General features: G+C 38.6%; 1 protein-coding gene and 1 long non-coding RNA gene across 5 annotated transcripts in view; one reads left to right on the top strand and one right to left on the bottom strand.

Moving 5' to 3' along the window:
• The window catches only part of LOC117826623, a 42,870-nt gene extending 40,666 nt beyond the window's left edge, over window positions 1-2,204 (top strand). Inside the window, exon 3 of the long non-coding RNA XR_004634074.1 lies at window positions 2,025-2,204. This is a non-coding gene — a long non-coding RNA (uncharacterized LOC117826623). The remainder of the gene's footprint in view (window positions 1-2,024) is intronic.
• LOC117826614 (cAMP-specific 3',5'-cyclic phosphodiesterase 4B-like) overlaps window positions 1-23,559 on the bottom strand; it is a 74,797-nt gene that overhangs the window by 25,976 nt on the left and 25,262 nt on the right. For 3 of the 4 annotated variants that reach the window (XM_034702797.1, XM_034702796.1, XM_034702798.1), the window contains 6 exons: window positions 19,966-20,125; window positions 12,625-12,872; window positions 2,023-2,217; window positions 1,622-1,658; window positions 648-718; window positions 33-82 (listed from right to left, as the gene is read on the bottom strand). In XM_034702797.1, coding sequence (XP_034558688.1) covers window positions 33-82; window positions 648-718; window positions 1,622-1,658; window positions 2,023-2,217; window positions 12,625-12,872; window positions 19,966-20,007 — 643 coding nt within the window. In that variant the 5' untranslated portion in view covers window positions 20,008-20,125. Of the gene's footprint in view, window positions 1-32; window positions 83-647; window positions 719-1,621; window positions 1,659-2,022; window positions 2,218-7,244; window positions 7,346-12,624; window positions 12,873-19,965; window positions 20,126-23,559 lie in introns of those variants that run through there. The other variant, XM_034702799.1, reaches the window with a different exon arrangement.

Below are 23,559 nucleotides of genomic sequence, written 5' to 3'. Positions count from 1 at the left end.
TTCATAAACAAAACTCTGATGTGAGGACTCACCTGACAGGCAGACCTTGGTGACAGTGGGCTGATTTGCAGCAGGTGACCTTCTGCAGAGAGACAGAAATCATTCAGTTAACTTTACAATCAGGAGCCCTGATGTGGGACAAACGTTTGGACTGTGATTTTGGTCAAAGGTCAGGCTTTCTACATCTGACATTTCAACTTTGACCACCTCAATCTTGGTTCACTCTGACCCCCTCTGTGAGGTCAGACCGCGTCCTGATTAAACCGCATCCAGTGACCCAGTTCGGCGATCAGAGCGAGCTCTCGTGCATTCAAATGAGATCATATGAACATAAAATAAAATGTCACTGCGTCACTTTTTGGATTTCAACACTGCAGCTGCCTCAAACCATCTTCGCAGTAAAGGACTTAGTTAGTTTAATGTGAGTGCTTCCTTCATGACACTGTGGCGTCCAAATGTTTTCAGTGCACTGGCGCACCCTAGTGAGATGTGTCAGCATCTTCAGTTGTAGCATCCAAACAACCTCCTTAAGGCTTACAGTATTCCTCCCAAAAATGATGTCTGTACTTTTAGTGAAAGACAAAAGAAACCTAGGAAAGGACAAATCTGCAGACATTCTGCAGCATGAACTTTATGAGGTGACTTACTTGTTGGATACACACTGAACATTTGTCAAGGTGGTGAAGTTGTTCCTGACAGTCCGCAGGCTTGCCAGGACCTAATAAAAGAGGGAGTGGAAAAGGAATAATGTGAGAAGAATATCAGAAAAAAAGAGGTTAAATCATGTAAATTCATATTTTACTATTATGCATACATAATAATAGTAGCGATGTTATGTGTTAATATGATGCCTGCTAAAATATTTGAGTTTTTAAATGTTGGTGTACAGATTTTCAATCAACTGAAGCTCAATATGAAAGACTGTTAGTTTCTGTTGCTGGTTTTATGATCAATGCAATCCTTGCTGCTAAAGAATGTTGCCCTTTATCAAACTAGCCCAAACTTAGGGCTCGGGTATATGATAATGATGACAGTAGTACCGTCACTGGTTCATGCACTCTTGTTTGTCTCTCCTTTTTTTTTTTTTTTACACAGTCACTTCTAATATTTACTGTAATTACAAAATCAACAAAAAGAAATGTAAAAGACATTTGGCCTCAATTTGCGGCGCATCTGTTATTAAACAACAGCATAAAAATGAACACAATCAAGTCTGTGGGTTTTGGGTGAAATGGCGTGTGGGTCTCCTTTCTTTTCTCTGAGTTAATGTACAATTTAAAGAGATTTGATGCCACTGCTGTGTGGTTTGTGACTGTATTGAGAAAATGAATAGCAAACATTTATATTTTTTGCGTTACCCTTTCTCTATACTGCAGTATAGTTGAAGTTTGAGATAAAGCCTTTGCAAATGAGCTGTGACAGGCCCACTAAAGACCACTAGGGGCAGAAGCTTACTCATGACTGTGTGAAAGAGTTACTTTATGGATGTCTAAACTGCTTCACATCTAATACTTCTGGACAACATCTTCAAACAAAAAAAAAGGCCCAATAAGAGCAGACATCATTAAGGTGTCTTTGTTGTTCTTTGGAGCAGATTAGTTGAATGGTAATGAGCTCTTACCTGAGCATACGGGGTCACAATCAGGTCTTCTCCATGCCTGAAACAGGAAGAGAAAGTCATTGTGCAAATACTGACAGCTACACAACAAACCCACAGATGAAGTGAGAAGCTGATGAAGGAGTACTCTCCTTAAGTCATAAGGACTATTAAGGAACAGTACCTTGTTAGGCTCTGGCTGATTAAAAGGAAGTTTAATCAGAAAGTTAACCGGACCTGGGTGAAAATCTTGCAAACACTCAAGCATCCTACAGGGTTGTTATGACTTAAGGACAAGACAGTGTAAGGTTATGAAGTGATTTATAAACTTACAATCTGTTGTATTAGAAACTGAAAGGCAGTGTAAAAAATGTAAGAACGGGAGTAAGGTGCTCAGTTCTCTCGTTTTAATCATTTCCACTCACAGTTCTCCAACAATGGAGGAGTTTCGAGACAAGGACTTTGGTGACAGGTCGTAGTCGCTGTCAGAGCGGTACAGGAACGACTCCCTCCGCTGGCCGTGACCTGCCAGGTTGGGATGAAGAACGAGGCCTGAACCAGGGGATGCCTGCGGGTCTGACGGACTGCAGCACAACGACGGACCATTTTCCACCTCAAAGCTAAGACAGAGAGAAATAAATAACAGATGAGGAACCTCTGCAGCTTCTGGTATTAACAGAGACTGTAAAGCATCAAATGAGTCATCAGTAAATGCTGTTTAGTTTTCAGTAAAGTAAGTCCACCATCTGACTGAAAGTACAGCAGCACATTTCATGGAGGCACATGGCGGCAATTGGAACAGATTGACATTGTATTATAAGTATTTTAAATTTAAAATAGTCAGCAATAAAACTATTATTGAATTATTCATCCAAATTAAATGACAAGTTTTAAATGAAATAAGATACATTGAAAGTATTCATCTACTTTAACCTTATGATACTATAATAAAAGGACTTCCTCAGTCTACAGGATGATGCTGAGGTTTTTCTTGCAGGGTCAGCAAAGGTCAAAGATCATGAACAGAAAACTGCTGGAAAGTTGTTAAGAATAAAGAGGAAGGCTTTATTTAGTGATTTTAACTCAATATGTATTAAAAATCCTATTTTTTAATTCTTTATTAAAATGCTGCAGAGCAATAGAAGACAGGTGTGTGCGGGCGTGTGTCTCTGTTAATGCTTAATGGTAGAAAATAGGACAGTAGGAGAGTAACTGAGTGGGAGAGAATACTAGAAACAAAAACAAATTAATACATAATAAATACATAAATAATTAACAGATATACCAAAAATGTAATAAAAGCATATTGACCAATTAATCAATGAATACAAAAATACAATAATAATAATAATAATAATGAAAAAGGAAATAAAAAAGAAAAAGGATAAATAAATTGAGAAAATGAAAATAAAATAAATATAGTTAAAAATACTAAATAAAATAAATAGATAAATTATAATAGTCATTCTAATAATGCTAAAAAAATTAGTGGCATTAAAAATCCCTCTGTACCAAAGGTAGTTTGTTGAAGAGAGACGGATGTCTTTGGGGGAAGAATTAAAAATAAGCTAAAAAGAAATGGGTGCCAAGTTACATTTTACTATTTTCTTTTATTTCCTTCAAAATTAACTTAATTTAGTTTTTCTGTTTAAGTTGCATTGCTCAAATGATCTAAAACAGTGCATGCAATGTGTTTAGTTGAGTTGGATTGACTAACTTTCATACAAGCATAAAAGCTTGTTGGCCTGCCTGTATGACTTACAATTAATGAGCTATTATTAGCTAAAGTTATTGACCTTTTTATTGGTGGATATATACATAAACATACTTTTTATGTTAAACAAATATAATTGATCTCAATATGTGGAATCCAAATACAAGTCACATACTGTTTAAAATAGCTAGAATATGCTTTCAGGCTTATGTATAGTGATCAAGTTGTCTTGTCTGGACATTGTTGCTGCCCATCTCTACAGATATGAGTGCATTAATAAAAAGTGATGTCCTCCAAGTCCAACAGAAAACTACATGTGCAGAGTTAAGAACCATCAATCAAAGTATTTAAAGTTAAAGCTTGGGCACCATTAGATATGACTGAGAAGGTTGTTCCATCTGTTTGCAGCACAGAAGCTCAGCTTAAGTTCAGACTGCCTCCTAAGGATTCAAGAGACCTGCAGGGTGCATAATATTTTAGGAGATTTGAGATTCCATTTGGTGGATTCCACTTGGTTTGCAATCACATATTGATTTAAAACTAGCAGCTGCCTTTTAAATCTTTTTAATGAAATATTTGAAGGCAGTGTAAAGACGTCAGACCAGGAGTTATGTGCTTAGTTCTCTTGGTTCTTGACAGAACGCTGGCAGCAACACTCGAAGCTTAAGTTGTTTCGTGGTGATTTTGAGAAGACCAGGCAAGAAATGAAAGCCTGATTTTATAACTGTAAAACTTGTCTGGACATGAGTCTTTGGAAAGCCATGACATGCAGCAATTTGGAAGCATTTCCTTACCTTAATCATGCCAATGGATCAATAATTATTTTTACCAAATATCAAATCACCATGTACCAAGTACTTCCAATAAGCTGCTACTAAGTACTGGCTTGCGCAACATGTTCACAAATACCATTCATGAAAGAGAGATTGCATAAACCCTAAAATGATTGCTCGCCCTCCCTCCCGCCCGCCCGCCCATCCATCCATCCATCCATCCATCCATCCATCCACCCATCCATCCATCCATGGCCTTAAAAAAAGCTATTATGCTCATTAAATAAGTATGTTATGCTGGTCAGCAAAGGGAGGGGCTGTTTGATGGTAAACTGCTGCTCTGGTTTGTGTTTTGTAAAAAAACAAAAAATGACCATGACAGCTCTGTTCATTTATTCCCACTGAGCAGGAAAAGCAGCAGAGAGATAAGCTCCTTCTGGTAAAATGACAGACTTTTCCTTTATTCATAGAGCTTTCTTTATTTCTATGGTGACAGACACCCTCAAACATTACCCAGTTTTTCATGAATTGTGTGCAGAGTCTATAGTATCTTGTAGTTTCTATAGCTGATTGTTTCAGAAGTGCAGATGATAAATATTGTGTAGTGATAACAACATTGCAGAATGCAGCAACATTTCCTCTTAATTTATGTGATTAGTTATATTTGTTATACATCAACACTGACAAACAAATGCAATAACAACAAAACTAAAAGTATGGTCTGTCTAATGAAACAAATAAGGTCATGGTTTAAAGACTGGGCAAGTTTGCCTCTGGCTTTTTGCAGAGAAAAATACACAAAAAGCTTGACATACAAAATGCAATTATACTAGGAAAACTCTCAAATGAAAAAGCAGCATTTTTGATACAAGTTACAAAACTAACTTATTTTAAATCAGTCCTGTAAATTTGTTTTATAGAGAAGCCTTTAAGTTAGCAATATTCAAAAGACTGACATCATCTTCAGATATCACACGTAACGTGGATAGCTCAAATCTTAATGAGAAAACAGACAGGGCCTGTTTCCACTAACAGCATTCTTTTCCTTGGCAGCTCCTATTTTCTAAACAAAACCAATGCAGTCTGGCCCTTCCAGCTCAGCATCCTTTTAACTGTTTTCATGTTTTCTTTGTAAAACGTCTTGAATGAAAAGAAAATATAAAGCAATTGAAATGGAGGGAAGAAAGAAGGAGCAGCAGCAGAAGAAGACCCAGCTAGCCAGCCTTTACCGCAGCGTGTGGCACCTGCTGCAGCACAAATGATGTTAGATGAGATGAATGATGAAAGCGAGGTACATCACCTGCACCAAAAAAAAAATCCTCTATGGTTTATTAGTTTTTGGAATTTGTAAAAGAGACAGGTGTTAGTGGACACTCCAGTCACAACCTAGTAACAGTAAGCGTCTGAAATTAAATTTGTGGGCATTGAAAGCACAAAAAACGCCACTAGTGGACACAGGCCCTGATGATATGATCAGAAAGGTGTGCATTCCTAGCTTTTAGTAATGTTAACAGTGTGGTAGGAGATGGTTGCACGCTTACACATGCACATTTTTAACCAGAGGGTGTGAATAATGTTTATTTTTTAAATCATTTTATAAGCAGATATTTTTCAAGACAGATCCTTCTATTGTTTATTTATTTATTGATCAGTCAACTTGATATCAGTATTTATTTTTGATCCAACAACATACTTGAGCTCTAATGTATATTTTATTGTTTTGAAGAAATCAATGGTTTTTACTTATTTCATATTAAAGCTGCTCTAAAACAAATCAACCCTTGAGAGATTGATGAAGTTTTTTAATTGAACAGATTTGATCAAATATTGCTTGATGTCTCTTATGATGGTTCCTCTGTTGTCTCCATAGTGACAGATGAATCAGGAGACATTGAATCACAAAGTTCTTCTCAGACTTTTCACTTTTACAATTGGCAGCCTGGATCACAGCAGAACAGTAATACAATGGCATTTGAGCTTCCAAGCCTGAGTGCAACATCAGAAGATCATGGCATGATGTTTGCTTAGCTTTCATACATTACGTTAGCTGTCTTGTTATTACTTTAATGTATTAAATTCTACATTTTAAATATTTGTTGTGTCGTTTTTACAATGCCTTAGTGTACCGTTTTATTTTGTCCTGTAAAACACTATTTTAAAAAAGTGCTGAATAAAAAAAGAATCATTATTATCATCACTACATGTTTTCTGCAAACAAAATGCCACTATCCACTTTTCATCTACCCAGCATGGCTTTTAATACCACAGTAAAACCACCACAGATGCGGGGCCGGATATAATCTGTTTACCACAACTGAGGGCGTGCAGAAGGAGAGGACAGGCTATTGTGTAACCAGATGATCAGGTCAGATGGAGCAGGGTTTAGAGGTTAAAGGTGAAAAAGTCAATGCCCTGCAGGGATGACAGATGCTATAAATCATGAGTTAATAAAACAAACATAACGAGTCATGAGTTGAGTTTGTTTACGCATAGTTTGTATGACACGTTTCTTTTAAGTCAGATTGCAGTTAAAGTGTCCACAACAGAAAAAAACTTGCATTTGTTGCTTGTCAAATACTCCTCTTCAAGCATTCGCTTAATGGCCAGACTTTCCTAAAGGTCACGTCACTCTTGCCCCACATTAACATTCCCCCCCCCCCTTCCCCCGCCTCTGTAATTTCTGCAACATGTGGGATTAACCACGCACAAACATCTCACTGAGACACATAGCTCCACACCTCTGCCAGAGGAGCTCAGATTAATGTGAAACGCTCAGACTCTGATTACACACAAGCAGAACCATAAACGTCATACGGGTTGCGCTCTGCGTCATCAAAATCCCAACTTCACAACATTAACGACATGCTTTACCTAGAATCTAATCTCTTAATCTGACGCAGGCAGGAAACCACCGGATGTTATCGGAGCAGCATTTTGGTAGATACTGATGTTTTGAAGAGCTGGCAGAAATTGTCAGATATAATAAGTCACAGTAAATTGCACTTTTTTTGGACACAAATTACAATTTCTCATCCCCAAACTACAAATGATAAATAAATGACAAACATGTAGAGGAAAAAAAAAAAGTTCAGCAGTTAAATAATATTAAAATAAAAGAAAAATGAAGAGGAAAGTTGAAGGCAAAGTGCCTAAGAATCACCTGGGAGCCGACAGATGTTCTCTATTCACCACATCCTCGCTGAAGTCAAAGTGCCCAGCTCTGCACCTAGGGGACCTCCGAGGCATGCTTGTCCCTGTTCACCTTCTCATCAGGAAACAAAACACACTGGTGTTTTGGCTGCTCACTCACACTCACTGACAGATGTTCTTTCTGTTCAGTCACAAGCTACGCGCTGGAGGGACGTTCGCTTGGCAGGCGCAAACAGGCAGCTCTGGACTGCTGCAGCACTCGCAGCCGCTCTGTTTATCTGACTGCCTGTCCCTATTCTCCCTGGGATATTAAAGCGCTGAAGATTAGTCAGTGCGTTTTTCATCCAGCCCCTCCCTGCCCTTCACTCCACCACCTGTGATGTCCTGTTTAAACATGTACTAAAGTTTAAAGTTAAATAAGAGACATATATTAAAGGGGAAATTCAACATGAAAACTTTTATCCCCTTTTATCTCAGCTTAGCAGGTCATACCATATAGTTGTTCTCCACATTTAGATTAATATAGAATAGGTTATTCAAACATTGTTTTTAATGTAAAATTACCCTTAGTTCACTAGGAGATTAAGAGTTTTTTATTTGCCACTGCCTTCCTATCTTAGCTTATTTTAACTTGCTTTAAATGCAAATTTTTAATTTACTTTTAATATATTTCTAATTATCCTTTTCTCTTCTGTTTTATTATATTTGTCATTTTAATTGCGCTCTTTTATGTTTGTCTGAATGTTTCCAATGCTTTTAATGTTTTAATGTAAAGCACACTGAGTTGGCCTTGTGGATGAAATGCGCTATACAAATAAAGTTGCCTTGCCTTGCTTAGAGAAAATAGGGTAAAATTAATAAACAAACATGGTAAAAATAGGTAGAATAACGTATAAGGTTTTCATTTGTGTTTCATGTACAATATGTCCTCAAGTTGAAGCCTCTAGATAACAGAGGAAATGGAATATGGTTAATCCTACCGATTGAAGTTCATTTAACTACTCCTTAAATGTGATTGTCTTTTGTTAGATTAATACCTGGAATTTATACGCTTCCCAAAACATCATTTGAAACGGTTACGACCACATTTAGACATTGCTGGTCAAACCCATAGACTGTATAAATAATGAATGTAGTATCTGTGACGTCAACCAACTGTTTCTGAAGCTCTTTATTAGGCCAATTGTCGGTGGGAGCCATATTGGAAATGCTGAACTCAACCTACCTGCTCTACTAGAGTTTGTGCGAGGTAAAGAGACGGGCTTTGAGCCTCCTCGCCAACAGCTAAAGTGTTCCCGCCTGTCAATCAGCTGAGTCAGCTGTGCCTCTGATAATGGAAAACTTGTAATCTTAATAGCTTAAAAATTGCAGCGTTATGAAAAATGTCATCCCCCGTACAGTGTGTGCTGATCGAGAAATTAGCTATCCAAACTACACTCGTTTTTTATGACAGATTGTAAACATGTTTATTTCTGCTGTAAAGATCGTCTTTTTTGAATTTGTGTGTATGTGGTTTCCGGTACTTCCGGAGCCAGCCTCAAGTGGACACTCGATGAACTGCAGTTTTTAACACTTCCACATTGGCTACAGTTCTCGCGGCCGGAGGTTGCCGCTTGGTCAAACCTCAGAACAATACCATCTCTAACTTCTTTTAGAAATATGTATTTTTTTCTTACTGGATTTTTTCACTTTTTCTTATGTGAACACTCATATCAACAGTGATTTCTTTAGGGTTTTTTTTTCCATAGAAGCCATTAACAAGTTCCTAATACGCTCACATGTGCTTACTTTCTTTTTCAGAGGAGGGACAATTAATGAAATAGGGTACCAGTGTGTGGGACGTCATTTTCAAGCAAACCCACAGTCAAAACCGTGAAGAGATCCTATAATCATCTTAATTAAGGGCCAAAAAGGCCTTCATTTAGCTTCGACTGAGGACATTACCTCTCTGTTAGACTGGTATCCTCACAAAATGACCAAATATTACCTGAGAGCACTTGCATCTCAGTTCTGTCAGAAGACGGTATATTATCATCAAAGCTCAGTGTTTCTCTTCCAGGATGACAGTGTTTACTCAGTAAAGTATCTTAGCAAGCTAAAAACAACTCTGACTGTAACCAGGGGACATCTCTAGATCTGAGGAGAACCAGAGCCTCTCATTATCATCTGAGAGCAAACGCAGGGAAAAACAGAACAGACTGTCTTCCTAAAACAGGCCTCATCTGTTCCGATCACATGAGGACGAAGAGTTACACACAGTGAGGGACAATAAAGAGTGTGGCTGTTTTGACTGACGGGTTGGCACGTTGAAGCTGTTTGCCAGGCAGTGAGGTTACGCCCTCAACTCCACCTCTCTACCTGCTTCCAGTGTAGCTGACACTTAGGTTGTTTTCAATATGGCTACCGCCACCGCCTGGCTTCACAACAGCAAGTCACGTTTTTTTAAATTTGTATTTTATCATAAGCAACATCCTAGTTGTAAAATATTTATGAATCTTGCACACAGCGGATCTGCTTCTATTGTTTAAGCTGATTGTAACGCTGCTACGGCTCCTGTTGCGCACTCTGAATTTAAACAGCATTAATGTTTTATCTGTTCATCCTTGAAAACATCCCGTAGGCACTTCTCCTGAGGTTTTCCAATTTTTTCCTTTTGTTCTTTTGTCTTTTTTGAGTTAATTCGACTTCAGTAACAAAAGACCTAACAAAAGAAGAGCATGTAGAAAATTACACAGCTTGTTCAGCTTTCAGAGTTAGAAAGGGTTCTTTTTAGGACACATATTCAAACTAACTTGACTTAATTTAAGAGTCTTATGTGTTATTGGACGTGTCTTCCTCCAGAGTTTTCACATACCACTGGCTGTGTTCGATAAATCCTTGACTCTAACTCACTTTTCAGTAGAGAGATTTTTGGCATATTGAACATTACATAACTAATGCCAAATAAGATTCAGTTTGAGTTTGTGTGAATACATTTAACACAAGCATGAGTTATGAAGTGAGTTGACACAAAAAGAAAACACAACCAAAGTGAAACTACAGCTCTTGTCCTCTCAGGTATTTTGTGACAGAAGAACTCCAGCCTGTAAACCAATCTGGAGAAAGCTGTGGTGTGAGTGTCTCTCTCAACAGCAGACAGCTCTTCGTGATTCTGTTCGGTGCGACCTGAGCTCCCTGCTTCAACCAGAAATTGGAGTTTATAGCTACTAACAGCTGTGGTCTCCAGGAAACATTTAAAACCACTCTCTGTGAAGTCTCAGTCGTCTCTCTCTGAAGTTATATTAATGCAGATAAGGACTGGTGTAATCAGGCCCAAAGATATGCACTGAAACCAGGCCTGATGCTACACAGAGAAATATTTAGTCAGAAACATGTGACATTGAGGTTATGGTTAATCTGGTTAGATGATATGTGTTTGACAATCCTCCTACTGTATTAATCTACGATGCAAGTAAAATACCCAAATACTCCATGGATAAGCTGAATGTTGCAGCATACACTAAACACAACAAAAGTTTCCAAGCTCCTGACCAGACAAAAGCACTTCATGCTTTTTAAAACAAGAGAGGAGCAGCGAGAGATCACAGAGATGAAAGACACTCAGAAGAGAGTCGATGGAAAATACATCTCTGCTGAGAGCCTGTGATCATCTGTAGTTCAGTGAGGTGAGTCACTGTGCTTTAAAGAAAAAACATTCAATAATTCAACCTGGTAGCCATCATTCACGGTTCCTTACAACTGCAAGCCCTGTGATTGTGATTCAAGAAAACTGGATTGAACTCAAACTTTAAATAACTTTTATTTCAATTCTCAGATATGGACAGTTGCAATATATATATTTTCTCTTAAATTTCTTTGTAAACAAAGTAATCTTTTTTTATTTTTAAGGTGTGTTGTAACTCAAATAAAACCACTGTGAGCAACACCTTCAGTCGGCGGATTCACATCGAAACATGCTTTAAACTTCAAACGCCTGCTATGCTCATCTCAGCGAGTGACGAGAGAGCGGCGCAAGAGACTTAATGATGTCGAACAAGTGGAGTATAATGCAGATAGCGCCTTCTGCTGTTTAAAAATAATATCCCTATACAGATTATGTTGTATCGATTTTAATCCACCCTTATTTGTATTGATTTTTTACCAATTTGCGATGTGTCCTTACAGCCCTAGTACGCTGGACAGCATTGCATTTCCTGCATTCACAGCACTGCAGCCATCTGACGTCTTCTCTCTACTTTTCCCTGTAATCGTTGTTGTATGATAAAAAGCAACATGTAACAGCTCTAAATTAACGTAATAGCTTCAGAATTACTGTGAAAAAAGTTAACAGCAGGGCTGGAAACAGGCGACCCGACTGACAGAGACCACACTGCTCTCAAGTCGAGTATTGCTACGTGACACGGACAAATGGATGCTAAAGTATGTAGTGTTCCCATCCACGTGGGCCACTGTTCCACAGGGTCAACACAGGATACAGTATAAGTCAGGCTTTAGACACAACAAGATGAGTGTGTTCAAGGACATGACTAGTCAAATTATTTAATATCTGAGAAATAACTGAACAAACGTATAAAAAAGGATGCTAAGTGCACACCGAACGCATACAATTATAAATGTCACTGCTTTTAGTATGCAATTTTCAAACTTACTGTAAGAAACAAATGGAGGAAAACATGTCTCCCACTGCTTGTAATGGAAAGCTTGTTCTAAAAAAAAAGGGCACCCAATGCTAACATGCTAAAACCGCCTCAACGATTACCATTAGAGGACACATTCAGTACGAAGTCACTCTCTCTCACTCACTCTCTCTCTTTCCCATCAATAACAAATCTTTTCTACTGAACACTTACTGTGTAATAAAAGGATTTGCAGCACATTTGCTGTAAGTGCATTTGTTTTGGCTTTCTGTAGCACTTCTTTCATTTAAGCTGTGTTCCTGTCATTCCATTTATTTTGGGCTTCATAGTAAAAGCTTTATTTCTGACGGTAGATGAGAGGGAGAGTGATGTTTCCGACTGCTTTGGACTTTTATATGTTCTGAAATATTAATTGTGTTTCATGTTGCAGACTGTTTCTTCCCATTGAAAATCATCTGCAGAGTGTTAAACAGATGTAGCAGCAATGACAATGATCAGTTCAAGTTTTTGAGATATAGCCAAAGTTTGAGCTTCTTCTAAATTAAAACCATTGGGCATCTGTTGGTCTAGCGGTTAAAGTGCACGCCCCATATACAGAGGCTTTAGTCCTCATTGTCATCCCATCGGTCCTGTCTCTCTTCAGCTGTCTTATCAATAAAAGGTGAAAATGCCCAAAAACAAAACTTAAAAAAACAAACAAAACAATTCAACTATTCTACAAATAGGACGTCTCTCAGATGATCGTCTCCTTACCTGTTGGGGTCGGCCTGTGTGATGTCAATGCGTGGCAGGGACACAATGGGCAGACTGGTGGGTCTAGTCCGGGTCACTGGGTCCTCCTCAGGTGTTAGCGACCTGCCCCTGTAACTCTCCTTTTCTGCCTGTCGCCATGACAACGGAGGCAGCTGCAGGTTGCCGGAGAACCGCCGGTGAACTTTGAATAACTCGACCCCGAGGGTGCTGCCCGAGCAGAACTGTCCTACAGGAGGCTCCTTGTGCTCCTGAGGGGAGGGAAATGAGAATGGATTAGATTTTCATGACAACGGCTTTAAATAATCCCTGAAGATCAGCTTTGTGGGGAAAACATGAAGAAAATGAAGGTGAAATGTTAACCCATTAATGACTGTCTACTTCATTTAAAGGTGCCACTGCTTTCGTTTTCTATTGGAGATGGAAACAACATTTTCAGAGAAAATATTAGGTGCACAATGATCTATGCTAAATAAAATAAAAAGCTTGGATATTATTTATTTGTCTTGACTTAAAGGGATATTTCAGTTTTTTTTAAGTGAGGTTGAATGAGTTTTATGTCACTAGTAATTGTACTAGCCACAACAGATGTCGCTCAGCTCGTCCCCTTTAATGAGAAACTGCAGGGAGAAACATCACGCAAGCTGGGCTAAAGTTTTCAGCAAATGGGGCCAGTTCTGACACGTAATTTAGCCAGTTTTGAAAGACTCTGACCCACACACTCATCTCGTTTTAGGTGCATGCTCTAGTTGGGATTAGGGATGTACACAATTAATCGACTATCGATTAATTGATTGTTAAGACATTACTCGAAACACGCATTTTTGTTTTCAATTTTCCGTCATGTGGGACAAACATCATGTGGTCTCATATTACATTCATCTATCAGGGAGGTGTTTTAAGTTTAAAGCATGTTTGGATGTGAATCAGCTGTTAAAGGTGCTCAGCTGGCGGCTGCGGCTGTGCATCAGGTCTCCATGTGCGCTTTTAAAGAGGATCAATACACAGCTGCTGCCAACAACAACATGGACACGAAGGTTAACAACTTTAAACAGGACATTTCCCACCTTTAGATACAAAGCCAACAGACTGTTGGGAATTGCTAGTATGCTATGTTTGCAGACCAGCAACATCAGAGCTGTCTGGGCTTTTCTGCAGGACTGATTATGACCCGGTTTTCTCAATAAGAACGGGTAGGCAGAAAACTGGACACAGTGAGTCTGAAGTACTTTTCTGTTAGTATTATGAGCCTTCACTTTATAAGATTGTGTCCGCGGAGAATATTTTTATGAGCCTGATCGTTGATAATCAGTGTTAAACATGTTACCCATATTCAATACTGTCAGTTATATTTTGTTGCTGTGGAAAACAGAATTTTGGGGGGAAAACGTATTTGGCATTGTTTTTCACATAAGAATAATAATGGTTTTTTTTAATTGATTAATCGAAAATTGATCGTTAACATTTCCAAAAATCGATCACGGAAAATACTTAAACTGTACATTCCTAGTTGGTATATTAGAAAGCCTGTTTGTTGCACTTCTTGCAGACACAACAATGCTCTTCTGCCTGAAGCACACTGATCAGCTAATCCGATCTATAATGTACATAACTGATATATGACTGTCATCCGTTGTGGCTAGTACAATTACTAGTGACATAAAGCTCATACAACCCCACTTAAAAAAAAGAGAGAAATATCCCTTTAAGTGTAGGAAAACTATGTTCAAAATCATTTAGAAAAGTACATTATTATCCTCATAATCCAAACTTTACTTGACGTCAATACTTGCTAGAAGACATTTGAATGTTGAAGCCCTCACTAAACAATCTGTCAGACTGAACACATCTCTGATCTAACAAAGTAAAAACAGTGCATTAATATGCTTGGCTACACCACACAGAGAAAAACTGTTTAATTAAAGTCCATTTCATTCCCCTGACACCTGACCTGCCAAATGACATTTTGATTAGCCTGTGCTGACTATAAATTGTCTTTAATGTGTCTGGGTGAGAGTGACGGCTCCAGCAGGGTGCTTCACTGTGATGAAGGGTTGTAAACAAGCCCAGGCGTGGAGCAAACAGTGCCGGGCTGCCAGAGCTCATTCTGCATACATCAACGTCCCCTTTATGTTCGCCACATGCAAGTGTAAATGAAACATTTAGACAGGCTCCAAATGGACCCGGGAGAGAGAGGGAGGGAGGGAGGATCGATGAATTCCTAGAATGAGGCTTTGTAAACAGGAGAACATTCTGTGTGTGTGTGTGTGTGTGTGTGTGTGTGTGTGTGTGTGTGTGTGTGTGTGTGTGTGTGTGTGTGTGTGTGTGTGTGTGTGTGTGTGTGTGTGTGTGTGTGTGTATGTGTGTGTGTGTGTGTGTGAGAGAGAGGTGCAGGAGAACAAACAGAGAGGATGAGTGTGAATTGACAGCGAGTGAGAGAGTGTGTAGGAGAAAATGAAGCCACAGTCTGACCTTGGTGTCATCAGGGCTGAAATTCACCACAAACTGATGACACAAAGACTATACTACTTCTACTCCAACTCAGTGCAGTTACTTGGTGCTTGAGAAAAGTCCTGTTTTTCAGCTTAAAGAAGGAGCTCACTTGCAATAGAGATGCAATGATCTGCTGTTTTATCAAAGAGTTGTGGATCATTAAAAACAACCAGTAACCATTTTGTTAGCAGATTGTCAGTGTGAGTGATATTTGAAGACATTTGAAGAAAAAAAACAGAATTCAAAATTCAATCATCTCTTAAACTAGACAATTATTCTGTTTGCTTCCTTCTTTTTAAACAAACACAAAACATCTTTGGGCAGTAAAAAAAAAAAAAAAAGACTTTTGGGACATCAGGAGGTGTTTAAAATATTTGTTCTATTGATGTCGATTTGTTTCCCTTAAGATTTGTCTAATAGAGGAGAGACATTTGATGGTTTAAATAACGACTCATCAGCACCCTCTAGTGGATTAAGAAGGTCAAACTTTGTATTTAATTCCTGTGCTGAACTCTCTTGGCACTAACTGAGTGATACATTCATCAATACTGATATGTAACACCTACCAAAGCTAGTCCAAGGAATATTCAGAATTATAAATAAAACATTCAAAAATAATCTGACTTATTCTTAAAGCTCCTGTGAGGAGATTTTAACTAGTTATGTAGCTGGTTTAACATTATTTGATGCCACTGAGTGAGCTGTAAAAGCAAAAAAAGACTATAAGGAGTAAATAGATTATTTCTACAGAGGTATTTTAAAATGCCTGAAACTGCTGCCTTCACAGGGTGTCAAACGACGTGATTCACTGTCAGCCTTTCTTTCACATTCTCCATGGAAAAGATTCTCAAAGCTGTTTGATGGAAGCAGGATGAGAACTTCTGTTAAAGAGCATAACTTACACATGTACAGGACCAAGTCAGCAAAGCTATAAGACTTTCCAGCTTGTTCACAGGGGACACCAAAATCAACACAAATAAAAAAAGTCCTCATAGGAGCTTTAATTTATTGTTTAGGAAAATTAAAGTGACATTTCTATTTTCTAGAGCCTAAATGTCTTGTTTTGTGTAATTAAGATCAACAAATCATCATACAATGCTGGAATAAAAAGAAGCAGCAAAATGTTTCTTTAGAGATGCTAAAAATGAGAATTATTGATTAAAAAATTACATCCTTATTTTTTTTTGGGTTGTTTTGAGTCTGGGTTATTTATTTATTTATTTATTATTTTTATTATTATGTAATTTTTCATTTAATGTATGTAACAATATGAAAAAAATGCGATGTACTTACAGTGATCTGGAAAGTTGAAATTGTTTTCTTTGCAATAAAGTAATAAAAAAATTGAAAAATAAAAATTACAACCTAAAATTGGTGTAAAGTCAAAAAGACCAGTGTAGAAATTCACAAAAAACTGGGTCTACAAGATTTTCATTCACACTGCCATCTGCTCAGCTTCTATTTTCTTATTTACTTCTGCAAAAAAAGTACAACTTCAAATCTACCCACACTCAAATCAAAAGGAATGATTGAAGCGATACAGAGCGGTGTCACAGGTTGTGGAAAAAGCATCTACGGATTAACAGCAAAGGAGACAGAATGACAGAAAGGAAAAGTCATCCCATCTCCTCTCTTCAGTCAAAGAGACAAACAGTGACAGCAGAGAGAGGACAATTAACCAGCAAAGCAAAGACCTGAACTAAGAAAGCTGGTTTTAGAGCAGAGGAATTAGACACATAGAGGAGTTTCTTATTGAAAGAGGGGAAGATAAGAGGAACAGAGGAGAGATTACAACAGAGTGATGTTGTGAATCTGTCCTCCCCTTCGCTCATCTGTAAACACAGCTCTGCTGACTCCTCTGCTCCTTCTAGGAAATGCAATTTGTCTGATTTATGGTGCCTGTCTCTTTAAGACACATTCAACCCGTCCCAGGGAAAAAGGGGTGAAAATTAAATCCGTGAAATCACAACTCTGTTCCAACGACTGTGACTGTTTCCACTCACACGATCACTCTCCAGGACAAATGTTACAAGCAGGGATCTAAATAGTCTATTGTCAATATGCCATCGTTTCACTGCTTTTTCACGCCCCAAATTGTTTATCAGTTGTGTATTGATTGAATATCTGAAATCTGGGCAATAAATCTAGTTACCCATTGATCCCATGTCTGACGTCCAAATTGGACAAGGAAACGACTCTTACTTTTACTGAATGTACTCCAGTGTGTGATCCAACAACAGGATCAGGATGTTTATACTTTACACACAGAAACCTGTTTTAATCATCTGCGCCTGAACAGAGTCATAAAGGACAGGAAGGAAAATGAAAGTCAAAACAATGGGTCTGACTTGAAGGTAATATAGCTCTAGAGGAAAACAGACAGTAGGTTTCCTGGGTGAAGACAAAAGGTGTTCTTTCTCTGGGATTTTTTTCTATGAAGCCTCTTTTGAAGAAGGTGATTTAAATGAGACGGCTTAAGGAGTGAAGCTCTAATAAGGCTGGTATAGTGCCTGAATTATTGAATCCAAGAGAGAAAGAAAAAAAGAAGCTTAAATTATTAAGAAGCTATAGAATCTTAATGAAAGGTTGGATGTGGTGAACTGGGGGTGTTAAGTTATGGAGTATAGCAACAGCCTGCAGTAGCTTCGCATTCAATTTATTGCAATATGAAGAAGTTGAATATCTACATTTATTGTGAGCAAGCTGAATAAAGTGTGCGAACAACTCCGAGATAAGTCAAGGACACATCGCAGGAATGCAAAGCTATTAACAAGCTTTGTGAAAGAGTAAAGGAATGACGGAGGGCCACAGAAGCTGCTGACAGCAGTTTCACTATCTATGACGTGGATCAAATGTGCAGCACTTCTGCCGTGCGTTGAAGAAAACAAGTCCTTGGATGATTCTGCAGGGGCCATTGTTCACGCCGTTTCTGAGAGGGGAATGAGCTCTCTGTAAGGTTGAACAGAAAATGTGATTCAGAGTGCAAAAAACACTAAATGCTTTGGAAGGCCTTCAGTTTTAACATGAAACTTCAGTCAAAGCTTTAGGTGCTGCAAACATAGCTGGGGTTACCTTGTCCCTTGTCATTACTCAAGACACATTTTTACAGAAAAGCTTTCATTGTGTGATTTAATTTAATTCTAACTCTGTTTTATAAGCTTGCATGCTTTTTTTTTTTTTTTTTCCATCGCTCCATTTTGCTTTGCACTTCTTCTTGTTTTTATTGCCCAATGTGAAGCACTTTGTTACCTGTATTGAAAAGTGCTATAAAGTATTATAATTATTATTATTACCTTCAGCCCAGCTTTCATTTTTAAACACTTGTTTTGACCATATTCCTTCATAAGCGATTCAGTCTGTGTCAATTTTGGCCACCACTCTGAACAAACAGGTACAGCTTATCTTCTTTGTGATCTTTTCCGGTGCATGTGTACGTAATGTGTTTTTTTTTTTTTTTTAACAAATAATCTCTTCCTTCTATATTTTCAATGTCTAATCTGCAGCTCACACTGAACATCTGTCGTGGGATACTCTATAAAAAGGCTGCTTTGGCATCGTGCTGTTCGTTGCCTCATCTGACACCTTCCCTGCCGCAGGGCTGAAGGGTCTATAAAATATCTTAATAAAAATATCCACTCGTCTCACTCTTCACTCTCTGATGGTCTCGTTTGCTCTCTCGTAGGTTATGAAGAGGCCTTCGAATAAATTTCATTAATGGTGAAAAACTCCTCACAGAGGCTTTCAAAGACAAAGTTTAGGAGGATCATACTCTGATTGGATTTAGCTGTCAAATATGAAGACAGGTCTATTTGCTCAAATGGACTTACATTAGTAGAGCAGAAAGACAAAACATTTTAAATATTAAAAAGGCCGTCGCTAACATTCCTGCCTGTAGAGTGAAATAAGAATTTCAGAAGCTATTAATCTGTGTTTTTATTCCTAAATGAGATGTCGACCTTTTGAAAAATGCGTCAGATATTCCCAAAATCACTGCTGACATTATAGTTAAAATGATCATTAATAATTCCTGACAAAAAAAGGCCATTAAGCTGGGTTATGGTGTGTGTTTCATCTGTAAGAAGTAAAGACTGAACACCAATAAGCTTCAAAGTATTTCTGCACTACTCTAAAGCCAATTCTGAATGTTCAGGGGATGAGATGTTAACAGAGAAAAAAACTTTCCCTCATCCAGGATGTAGCTCGGCCTCTACGCTCCTGTTGGACAAAGTCAGGGTAAATGATCCGTCCTGCCCATCCAGTCATAAACATGGTGGCGTGGAGGAGAAACAGATGGGGCTCTCTGTCAGGTCTGTGCTCTTCTTCCTCTCATCCGTGTTTCCATTCAGTCAGTGCCCTGAATGTCTCCTGCTGGGAAGTGCCTTTCACACCTTTCCTCCTCTTCCTGCTCTGCTCTGCCTCCGTCCTCCAAACTCTGCATCAGTCTTCAATTCTTTATCTCTCACACACACAACACAATGTCCTTCCTCCTCTGCTCCACCACTAAAACACACTCACACACACACACACCATCTTGCTCTCTGCGGTGTGTCCTGCCGGAAAGCGGTCTGTTGTGTACAGTACAGTCATCTGTTCATGAGTCACTGACCACCACACAGACGTGCAGTTCTGCACCTTGCTCCCATGAGAGCTTGTTATGTGTTTGTCCGGACACAGAGGAAAGACAAACGCAACAAAATTTAGAGACACTGAGAAAACTGCAAGATGAAGCTGTAAACTTTGGAGGAGAGGTGCAGGATTCCAAGAGAGACCAAGAGTGGCCGTGTAATGAATGCATGGATGGATTTGTTGCTGCACAGATGGAAGGTTGAAAGGAATCAATAGTGTACTTACATCGCCTGGTGTAACCCCCTGAGCGCTGCTGCTTTTCTTCATCCTGAGGGATGTTCAGCAAGACACACTCTCCCTCTCTCCCTCTCTCTAGCTCTGATCCGCTCTCTGAAATCGCAGCCTTCTCCTGCTTCTCGTGCTCTGAGCAGCCTCACCAGTCCGCCTGCACATGGGAAACAGAGAGGAAGAGAAGGAGGAGGAGGAGGAGGAGAAGGAGGGGGTTGATAGAAGAGGAGTCAGTTCCAAAAGTTGTTCTGTCTCCTTCACAGTGAGCATCATGTCTGCGATTGTTGTCAGACTTGTGTAATTGTTCCTTGGTAATGCTTGGTAATTTGACAAGTCTCCACAGTGTTGCATTATGTAACTTCCACTGAAAAGCAGACATTACACAAACTGGGATGGATTAGCAATCTCAGCAAATACAAGTTTGAACAAGAGGGCATCCTTACGGTAATGACACAAATGGGAATATAGCTTGAAGGCAAAAACACAGCCAAGAGTCAGAAAAGAAAGCAGTTAAGGATTAACATTAATCTGGCAGTGTGAAAAATACTACAATAATACAAATTAATCTTTGTTATGGATTGTGATGGGAATTATAGCCACAACGATGATGAAGTGTAGGGAAGATCTGACAACCCTTCTCAAGCACTTTTTACATTGTTAGTTCAAGGTGGGGTATTCACGTCCCTGTAACTTCTCTACTTCAATATCAACGTCATGGAGGCCGAGTCGTCCCGCCACTGTGTCTGCATTTGAGTTAGTAACAGAGGTGTTACAGAGGCGAGACAGGATCACTTTGAACTGCCAGAGCAGGCAGGGTGGAACAGTGCTCAGAGTGTGTTTGTGTCTGAGTGTCTGAATGTCAAGCGTCTGTTGTGTGTTTCTGGATCCAATGTAAATACAACATAAAATCAGGCACTGAGACACCAATCGTGGGCTGTTGATGGTTCCTTATAAGAGTACAAAGGTGTGAAAGTAGAGCTGTTGTTGCAGATTGGCAATATAAATAAGATGTGTTTCTGAAATAACGGCACACTGAGATCTCTGGAGATACTTTGGTGAAGTGCAAACGGTATTTAAAATTGTATGAATGTTAAATTGGTCAAAGTAGCTACTATTATATTTCCTTAAAATGCTTCTATACTTATTTATTCATTTTATCTTTATTGTCATTATAATTTTATTTCAGGAATAGTTTATCTATGTCATTATTTTTATCCTCTATCTCCCTAAAACATTCATATTTTTATTGCTGTTCATATCACATGACAATAAATATATTTCTGTCATGTGCGTTACTGTTTGGCCTGTGTTTGCACCCTGGCTTAAGATAATTCATTTATTTATGTCTTAAAAGTACTTCTACACTAAGTACTTATTTTTAATTAAATTTTTATTTTTATTTTGAATTTTTTAAGGTTAGTTTTTAGGTTCATATATTTATTGCCATTACTGTCTTGTTGTGTCCTATATTTGTATTATTATTTGTCTTCAATGTCACTGGTTATTCATGTTATTTCACCAATAAAAGTAATAATTTAATAAAAATCTGTCAGTCTAGCGGGCGGCCCGGGTTCGAATCCAGCCTGCAGCCTCTTTCCCACATGTCATTCTCCCACTCTCTCCCAGTCTCCTACATTATCCACTGTCTTATCCTCTATTAATAAAGGTCCAATAGCCCCAAAATGATAACTTAATAATTATAATAAATAAAATAAAATCTGTCAGTGTTCAGCCACAACCTGACTCCTTTGAAATCACAGAATCAGTACATCTCAGATCTACTGAATCATTTAGCAAAAACAAATTGCCGTCTTTTTTTTCTCACTGTGTATGACGATGTCACTCCTGGTGAACTTAAATCATTGAAAAACCTCACTTGTGTGATAAAAGCTAGTTAATCAGTGCTCAACATGATAGCCCTGATACCCTCCACTCTTTAAGCAGGGGTTTCCAGAGCTGATCTCACTTTGAATTGATGGATATCATTGATTAACCCTGGATGACCAACTGTAGATTTATGCCTCTAAACTATGTAGCTTATAAATGCACCAGAAATATTTGATTGGTTCACCATGTTAATGAAGCCACTCGTTGGTGGTGTAACGATCTACATTAACAGTCTGGTAGAACACTGGTCACCACTGCGGTTTCGATACCACCTTATCTCAATAAAGTAAGTGCTTGGCTTGAGAGATTTGAGATCGCAACAATCTGAAACTATGAGACCATTTGAATCACATCACTATGACTGCATGACTGCTCTTTAAATGACATGGTCGACATTTTCAAAAATACCATAACATCTCATTCGAGTACTGCTGCGCCTGGAAAGGTTAAAAAGAGGTCAACTGACTGACCGACTCTCCTTACAGTTTACTCAGAAGAATGTGAAAGAGAAGAAGAGAGTACGTCAAGAAGCTGAAGGAAAAGTTATCGAGACATGACTACTCTTTACCAAGATTATTACACAGGAAGTTCACAACATTTAGATTTTTTTTACAACGGCAACTCAACACTGCCCTAGTAAGCCTGGATTTCTTAACATCAAACCATAGACTGAATAAATATGGTCGTAGTATCCATGACGTCACCAATCTGTTTCTGAAGCTCTGTTTTGAGGCCAATCATCGGCGGCAGCCATATTGCTGCTGTCAAGCGATTGTGACGTAAAGAGGCAGGCTTTGAGCCTCCTAGCCAACAGCTACAGTGTTCCTGTCAATCAAGTCAGCTGTGCCTCTCATAATGGAAAACACGTAATCTTAATATCTTATGAATAATGAAAAATTTCACCCCCCCGTACAGTGTGTGCCGATTGAGATATGAGCTATCCACACTACACTCGTTTCTTTTGTACCAGGCTGTAAACATGTTCCATGCTTCCAGAGCCAGCCTCAGGCGGATCCTCGATGAACTACAGTTTTTAGCACTACTGCATTGGAATCATATTTTTAGACCGGAGGTTGCTGCTTGCATCAAACTGAAAGACCTTGCTCTTATAATAAGGCTGATGTTAAAGATGCCCTCAGTAAAACCCATTCGAAAATGTAACTAAAAGGACAGTTTCTATCCTTACACTGAATGAGCATTGCAAGACCATCACTTAATTCAAATCTTCAACTTTAATTTCCACTTCCACTGAAAAAATGACCCTAAACGTGCAGAATCTCTCAGAAAGTTTTAAACATATTTAAGGTCACATCTTGAAATAAACTGGTTGTGCTGAATCTTCCTAGATGCCCTTAAAAAGCTGTTGTAACAGAAGTTTTAAAGGAAGGCCCATACCCCATCCTTAAAACATACGTTCCAAAATGTAAGAGCTTCAGATTTTACTCCTTGCTTCATGCTGGTGGTATTTCAATTAGGCTATACATCGTACCACAGCTAAGAAACGGCTCATACTTAAATGAGAAACCTCATTCCCCATTGTGATTAAAAATAGTTTTCATCTAAACACGCCGACACCAGGCGTGCAAATAACTCATTTCCAGGTTATAGTCCGAGCAGGTAATTCCTGCCATTCTCGATGACCTCTTAAGGATTTCCTGAGTTTTATTCACCTTTTGTTTTCTCTCAGACCTCTCGAGTATCCAC

Source organism: Notolabrus celidotus, chromosome 15 (assembly GCF_009762535.1).
Source record: "Notolabrus celidotus isolate fNotCel1 chromosome 15, fNotCel1.pri, whole genome shotgun sequence".
NCBI lineage: Eukaryota > Metazoa > Chordata > Actinopteri > Labriformes > Labridae > Notolabrus > Notolabrus celidotus.
This window is presented reverse-complemented; position numbering and strand designations above follow the sequence as displayed.